This window comes from Malania oleifera, chromosome 2 (assembly GCF_029873635.1).
Source record: "Malania oleifera isolate guangnan ecotype guangnan chromosome 2, ASM2987363v1, whole genome shotgun sequence".
In the NCBI taxonomy this organism is placed as follows: Eukaryota; Viridiplantae; Streptophyta; class Magnoliopsida; order Santalales; family Ximeniaceae; genus Malania; species Malania oleifera.
The window spans coordinates 10,436,029-10,444,359 of NC_080418.1; the positions used below are offsets into that span (position 1 = coordinate 10,436,029).

The window sequence follows — 8,331 nt, forward strand, 5'->3', positions numbered from 1 at the left end:
CGGAGTCGAGTTAGCCAGCCATGGCGTTGCATTCGAAGCATTTTTATTTTAGCAGCTCACCTTGTTGTTTCTCGCCTGGTCATGTGAGAGACAACGTGGAGCTTCAAAGACCCAACCTCTCAATAACCTCCATTTCAATCAATTGTAAAGGCCCTTTGGTGGAACCTGACAAATTGAAGATTGCACCTCCACCGTTTGATAAAATGCCTAAACAGATACGTGTTTCAGCAATTGACTTCCATTTCAGCCAGTCTGTGAAGAATAGTGAAGAGGGCTCTAGAGGAACTATCAATTTCAAAGAAGATGGTCCTCCTCCTGATCTTAATGGATATCAATCTATTGAGGGCATGGCATCGATGTGTCATAATGCAAGAAATGTACCAGATGGGCATTGTATGATTACTATTCTAAGCTTCTGCATTCGTGTAGGATGTATGGAACTCACCAGAGAATGCCATGCTCTAATTACAAAAACTGGAGTTGGTAATGATGTATTTGTTAGTACTACTCTTATTGATACATATGCCAAATGCGGAGATATAGAAACTGCAACGATGTTATTTCATAAGATGCTCCTTTCAGATATTGCTGCCTGCAATTGTTTGATTTCTGGGTATGCGAGACATGGGATGTTTCACCAAGCTTTTGATTTTTTCATAAAAATTGGGAGTATGGGCATCAGGCCAAACCCCTACACATACTCAACCATGCTAACAGTTTGTGGGGCTATTTCAGCGACCAAAGAAGGAAAACAGCTACATGCCCACATTGTAAAGTTGCAGCTTTTGTCCAATTTGGTGGTGGGAAATGCACTGTTAACAATGTATAGCAAGTGTGGGATGATGGAGGAGGCTGAATCTTTGTTTGAGAGTCTTGAGCAAAAAAATCTCATTACATGGGCTGCAATCATAAACGGATACTATCGGCATAAGGCTTTTGAGAAAGCTTTAGGGCAGTTCTTGTTAATGAGAGAATCTGGGATTGAACCAAATGAGTATGCTTTTACAACTGTTCTTGCATGTTGTGGTAGCTTAAAACTTCTTAATATCAGTAACATGCTTCATGCCTTGCTCATTAAAAAGGGAATGACCTTGGGGGTCTATGTGGGTACTGCAATCATAGACATGTATTCTGTACATGGAGAAATGGATGCTGCAGAGAGACAGTTCAAAGATATGGGAAGAATAGCATCACATGTGTCCTGGAATGCCCTGATATCTGGGTTCATTTATAATGAGAAGACAGAGGAGGCCATGGAAGTTTTTCATAAAATGGTCAGGGATAGCATAGCGTGCGATATATTCACTTATTCTATCATTTTGAAAGCTTGTTCTTCTTTGACATCACTTTCAACTTGTCAACAGATCCATTCTCAGATAATAAAAGCCAAGTGTGAATCAAACATGCATGTAGGAAGCTCATTAGTAGAAGCTTATGCCAAGTGCGGGAATCTAGAAGATGCCGAGCTGGTTTTCAGTCAGATTTCAGCACCAGATGTGATATCATGGAACTCAATGATCAAAGCTTACTCTCTAAATGGGTATCCAAGGAAAGTCATATCCTTGTTTGGGAAAATGGTTGAAGAAGGAAAGAATCCCACCGGTTCCACTTTTCTTTCGGTTATTTCGGCTTGTAGCCACTCGGGCTTAGTTCAAGAAGGCCTAGAGTTCTATGAATCAATGCTTAGAGATTACACCATCCAACCGGAAGAGGCACACTACTGCAGCATTGTTGACTTACTGAGTAGAGCAGGGCTAATAGGAAATGCATTAGATTTCATAAATAAGTTGCCAACCAGACCTACGGCTTCAGTATGGAGACCATTACTTGCAGCTTGCCGATGCCATGGCAACCTTCAAATGGCAGAATATGCTGCCAAGAACATATTGGATTTAGATCCAAAAGATGCAGCGGTTTACATCACTCTTTCAAATATGTACATTGAAGTGGGGAGATATGAAGATGCAATGAAACAATGGAAGCTAATGGAATCAATGTCAATTTCAAAGGAACCAGGATGTAGCTGGATAGAGGTTAACAACAAAATATATAAGTTCTTTTCACAAGACAAAACTTGCCCAGAAATGCCACTAGTGTATGAAAATTTGAAGCAACTGGTGATAGATCAGATGGAGGACACCGAGTTTATTCGTAAAACTAGCCCCATGCATCACCCACAATCAGGACAGGCAGAGGAAGAAATGATTCTTTATCACAGTGAAAAACTCGCAGTTTCCTTCGGGCTTTTGAGCTTGCCGACTGGAAAACCAATTCGCGTGTTCAAGAACCTCCGAGTCTGTCCAGACTGCCATTCAACCATGAAGCATATATCAAAAATTACAAAGCGAGATATAGTAGTAAGGGATAATTACAGGTTCCATTTGTTCAAGCGAGGTCGCTGCTCGTGTGGAGACTACTGGTGATGTTCTTTGGATGGACTGTTTCCTTGAGATTAATTCCCTGCTCTTTGTTAAGCTTGTAGAAGGTGGTGGCTTTATGAATCAACTATCACAAATGCATATCCATAGCTGTGAAACACGCCTTAAGATTATGTTGTGGGACCCACATGTATTTTTTGTGGGCTCTGTAGAAATGGAGGACTGACATGGCAGACTGTAGGACAGCTCTCAAATCGTTCTCTATCTTTGAAGTCAAATGTATGTGGGCGAATCAGACAACAGTGCCCCTTTGATTTGCGACTTCAATCTTAAAGAATGTGATGTAGTGGACTGATCTGATTATCCAATCAGGTTGGTGCAAGCGATCTCCTAAGAAGAGGGGCTTACTGTGCCTTTGGAACATTGGCACTATGTGGTTATAAGCTCCTCCCACTGGAGATTGTGTCTCGTAGTTTTCCGCGACCGCTGCCATCTCCACTGCAATGCACAATCTCTTCAAAAACCTTGGAGCCCAACAGAGAACACTCGCCAGCTACCGTATATTTGGGTCATCTTCTGATGCTTATGTAGAACTTATAGAGACATTTGCCGGTGATAAAGCTTTGCGCTCAGGCAGAGTCCTCCACGCTCACCTGATCATCAATGGGTTGGCTCGTCTGACCCATTTCGCTTCCAAGCTTATAGACCTGTACGCCAAGTGCGGGCGATTACCAGATGCTCGAAAGCTGTTTGACAGAATTCCCAAGACGAATATCCGCCGCTGGATTGTCCTGATTGGAGCCTACGCCAGCCGCGGCTTCTATCAGGAGGCACTGGGTGTCTTCTGTGAAATGCAGAGGGAAGGCCTGCGACCCAACAAGTTTGTTTTCCCCAGCATTCTCAAAGCCTGTGGGCATCTCTGCTGTCAAGAGATTGGACTGAAGATGCATGCTGTAATCCTAAGATGTTCATTTGAATCAGATGCTTTCGTCCATAGCGCATTGATAGACATGTACTCCAAATGTGGGTCAAGTGAAAAGGCTCGTAAAGTTTTCGATGCGATGCTCAAGAAAGATTTGGTGTCCTTGAATGCAATGATCTCGGGCTATGTGCAACATGGTTTTGTCAAAGAAGCATTGGATTTGGTTGAAAAATTGCAACTATCAGGAATAAAACCCAATGTGGTGACATGGAATACCTTAATTGCAGGTTTCTCACAAGCTGGGGATGAGTCAATGGTGTCCAACCTTTTTCAATCTATGCGTGTTAGTGGGGTTGAACCCGATGTGGTATCTTGGACGTCGATCATATCTGGGTTTGTGCAAAACTTTCGTTACAATGAAGCTTTTGACACATTTAAACAAATGTTGGATCAAGGGTTTTACCCAAGATCAAACACAATTAGTGCCCTCTTGCCTGCTTGTGCAGGTGTGGCAGATTTGAGGCGCGGGAAGGAGATTCATGGACATGCATTGGTAATTGGAGTTGAAGAAGATGTATATGTAACAAGCGCTCTTGTTGACATGTATGCAAAATGTGGTCTTATCTATGAAGCGAAGAAGTTGTTTTATGAGATGTGTAGAAGAAATACGGCCACTTGGAACTCAATGATATTTGGATATGCAAATCACGGGTACTGCAATGAAGCAGTTGAGCTTTTTCATCATATGGAGCAGGGGGAAGAGAAACCTGATCACCTTACATTCACAGCAGTGCTAACTGCCTGTAGTCATGCTGGAATGGTAGAACTTGGACAGATTCTGTTCCACTCAATGCAAGACAAATATAGAATCAAACCAAGGTTAGAGCATTATACCTGCATGGTGGATCTACTTGGTCGAGCGGGAAGGCTAGCTGGAGCTTATGATTTGATAAAGGCAATGCCAATTGAGCCTGATTTATTTGTTTGGGGAGCATTGTTAGGAGCATGTAGGAATCATGGAAACATAGAGCTTGCTGAAATAGCAGCGAAGCATCTGTCTGAGCTTGAGCCTGAGAGTGCTGGAGGCAGGTTATTGCTGACAAATTTATATGCAGATGCTGGTAGTTGGGGGAATGTTTTGAAGTTGAAGAAAACAATGAAGAGAAGAAAGCTAATGAAGTTTCCGGGTTGTAGTTGGATAGAGGCTGTTTGATGCATCAACAGAACTCATTAAGCTAGCCCAGTATATTTATTTTCTCCAGAATAGAAATATGAATGCTTGGGGAGCTCTGGTTGAACTTCTTTTGTCTCATTCTGTGATGACTGATGAGCAAGTGCAAGAATTAGCTTGTGGCACAGATTAAACCTGTACTTCCTGGAGTGGGTACCATAATAAAATAGAATGACAAAATACAAAGTTATGTTGATCTCCACTCTGAAAATAGCTTAAACCCAATAAACAAGAAAAAGAACAGATAAGATGTATTAATATCCTCTCACATTTGTTGAAAAGACATTAACCTTCTTTTAATTTCTTGACATTTAAAGAATTACTTATCTGTTTTGACATTTGAACATAACAATGTTTATACCATTTTTTAACTAAACCATCCATTATAAAACAATGTCAATGCAACAACAACAAACAAAATCAAGCCTTAGTCCCACTAAGTGGGGTCGGCTATATGAATCATTTTCCATCAATTTATACGATCATGGATCATTTCTTTTAATAGATTCAATGATATTTTGGGTGTACTCCTACCCCTTCTACTGGCCCCCACAGTAACTAAGTCAACTAAGTCACTCTTCCTCACAGGTGCACTATAAGACTTACGTTGCAAGTGTTCATACCATTTGAGTCGTCCTTCCCTAATCTTATCTTCTATAAAAGTTACACCTAACTTATCACGAATATGTTCATTTCTTAATTTATCTTTCAATGTTATACCACTCATCCATCTAATTTATCTTTCAATGCATTTCTTAAAAATTGTGAAAAGATTTAAAGAAAAGAATACAAATAACAAATATTGAAAATAATTTTTCACAAGTATGTTGGGAGTGTTATACTTATTATCCAAATATTATAGTTATACCCATCCACAACTTTACATAGTTGTGCCATACACATAATAGAATATGCACGAAATAAATTAAATCAGTGTAATGTTCAGGAGGAAAGTAGCATTTCTATCATTTATAAGTGAATTTTCTAATGCTAGCGTTTCAAAGGCAAGTTGAAGTTGTCAATTGGATGAACACAAGCGTACCATCATATGTCAATTACTAGAGGGATGTAAAAGGTATAGATCTATTTGATGGTTAAGAACCGATTAGTATCACTTTTTAAAAGTCAAGAAAAATTTACCCTCTTTTTTTTTTTTAAATCTCAAGTATTGCCACTATCTTTTATTAAAAAATAAAAATAAAAAAAGGACAAGAAAAATTGTGCACCTTGAGAAAAAAAAAAACTTTAATTATATATATTATTTTGATAAAATACAAGACTCGCTGAGACACCATCACTGAATATTAATATAGGAAAAAGAAAGAGTGAATTTGACGCATGAAAAATATGCTCCTCAAAATCTACCATAGCCATAACGGCCCACTTACCCACGCAAAACAAAGAACAGCAAAAATAATATATATACGACAAAACTGTGAGTGCCCATTCCACTCCCACTGGCGCCAGTTGAAAAGTGAGCAGGGAAAGATCTAAGTGTTACCATTTCAAAGAATTATTCATCAATAATTGAAGCAGAATAGGAGCCCCACCACGGCCCTGCTGCAAGATTTTCTCACTCACCAGTCAGTCACCACACCAGGCAGCAAGCCCCCCTCCCCTTCCATGTGCTTGTTGCTCATTTAAGCTACACAAAAGGAAGTGCACATAACTCTTTATTACAAATTAAAGATGCCCACTCTTCAGCTCCAGCTCAGCTCCCTAGCTCAGACCAGAATCCTAAAGAAAGGGACACCACGTGAATGGCTTCAACAGATTTGTTATTCCCTTTTTGTTGTTCTTTTTTTTTTCTTCTGCTTGGTCAGTTATTTTTTGCTCGAGATTCTCTCATTCTGTTATTCCCTCTCCCTATTTATCTTGCTACCTGTGTACAGTTCTGATTACAAGAAAAGGAGGACGAATCCTTCTTCCTCATCTTCATCTTCCTCTATTTTCTGCTTCTTCCAGTGCTCATGTCGTTTTGTTTCAATTTGTTTTATGGTATCAGAGTTAGGTTGGTCTTAATGGCTCGAATCGACTCCACCAATTCCAATCAAGACACCAATCAAAACCAAAACCAAAACACCAATTCAACAGCCTCAAACCATCTTGATCCATCACAGCCCATTAGCCCATACTCCATCAGCACTAACGACCACTCTGGAGCTTTACTTGTCACGCAAGTGTTGGATTCCAACAATTATCATCCTTGGGCAAGATCAATGAAGCGTGCCTTGCGTATTAAGAACAAGCTGGGTTTCATCAATGGTAGCATTTGTGAGCCAACTGATCCTGACAGTCCCTTGATGGATCATTGGCTTCTTTGCAATGACATTATTATTACCTGGCTGCACAACTCCATGTCGGTTGACATCAAATGTAGCACCCTGTATGCAGAAACGGCACACCAGCTATAGGTTGAGCTCGAGCATCGTCTAGCGCAACAAAATGCCCCAAGGATTTATGAAATCAAACAAGGGATAGCTGCCTTAATGTAGCAACAAGATTCCGTGAGTTGTTACTTCTCCAAGCTAAAAACACTTCTCGATGAACTGATGAACTATGAATCCATCCCTAGATGTAGCTGTGGTGGCTTGAAAGCAATGATCAAAAATCAACAAAGGGACTGGGTAATGAAATTCCTAATGGGACTCAATGATTCCTACAAAGGTTTGAAGGCATAGATATTACTTATTAAACCTTTCCCCAATTTGAATGAAGTTTACTCGATCATCCAACAGGAAGAGAAGCGTAGAGAGATATCTTCTGACCCTTCTCCCACTGAACCCTTTGCTCTCCTGGCCAAGGATAGCACCAGACAACTCACACCTCAAAACAACTCTCAGAGACGTGACAAATACTACTATTCTCATTGCAAAATTCATGGTCACTCTCTAGAGAAATGTTTTAAGGCCAACCCCAACAAACCAATGTGCAATCACTGCCATATTCCTGGACATACTACAGAGAAATGTTACAAACTTCATGGCTATCCTCCAGGGCACAAACTTCAGGGTAGAATTCCGCCTATTAGCTCGTATGCTCATCAGGTTTCAGCATCTCCTCCACCTGTTCTAGAACAAGGAACTCATGAAGGTCAAAGCACTACACCCAAGAACAATACCAACAACTGATGGCCATGCTCCAACAGACCAGTCAAGCCTCAATTCATTCTATTCAAACTGCCATTGCTACTCCTCATCCGCACATTCCTCAATTCTCTGGTATACCTTTATGTCTCTCAGCTTACACCACCAAGCCCAAAGATATTTCAACTATTCCCTGGATAATTGACACAGGCGCAACAGATCATATGGTCTGTGCAACCTACTTCTTCACTTCAATAACAGCTAAAGTCTCCTACTCTATAACCTTGCCTAATGGAGAAGCTGTTTGTAACACCCCGACCCCGAGGGGCCTGGGATATTAACTCTTTACTACTGATTTACAGCGGAAGCAAATAAACTCGATTCTTATTAAACCAGAGCGCTAATTATTCATGTTACAATCACTTATTTCAAAAGAAGAAAATTATACAAACGTAAATATCTGAAATCATACTATATTTCTAATTAATCTTTATTTTTCTAATCCCCACCCGCATGCTTGCTAAGCCTGATTTCCGACATGTCCTTCAGAGTTATCTGAAATAAAATATGATTGGGGTGAGACGACGCTCAGTAAGTAAATAAGATTATTATTAGTGTGTGGCTAAAATGAGCTTTTAAAGAATTTCGTAAAACAATATTTAATAATATAACTTCAAGATTGCTTTTAGAATAAATATAAATTTAAAAATTTCT

General features: G+C 40.0%; 2 protein-coding genes across 2 annotated transcripts; both read left to right on the top strand.

Moving 5' to 3' along the window:
• The first annotated feature begins 20 nt into the window (after positions 1-20).
• On the top strand, positions 21-4,727 carry LOC131147633 (putative pentatricopeptide repeat-containing protein At5g52630). The gene is made up of 2 exons (XM_058097138.1): positions 21-3,693; positions 3,807-4,727. Exon 1 carries the CDS (start codon positions 21-23, stop codon positions 2,421-2,423), a length of 2,403 nt encoding a protein of 800 aa, XP_057953121.1. The 3' UTR covers positions 2,424-3,693; positions 3,807-4,727.
• LOC131147634 (pentatricopeptide repeat-containing protein At5g59600) lies at positions 2,882-4,727 on the top strand. The gene has a single exon (XM_058097139.1). It carries the CDS (start codon positions 2,882-2,884, stop codon positions 4,511-4,513), a length of 1,632 nt encoding a protein of 543 aa, XP_057953122.1. The 3' UTR covers positions 4,514-4,727.
• Positions 4,728-8,331: the final 3,604 nt, after the last annotated feature.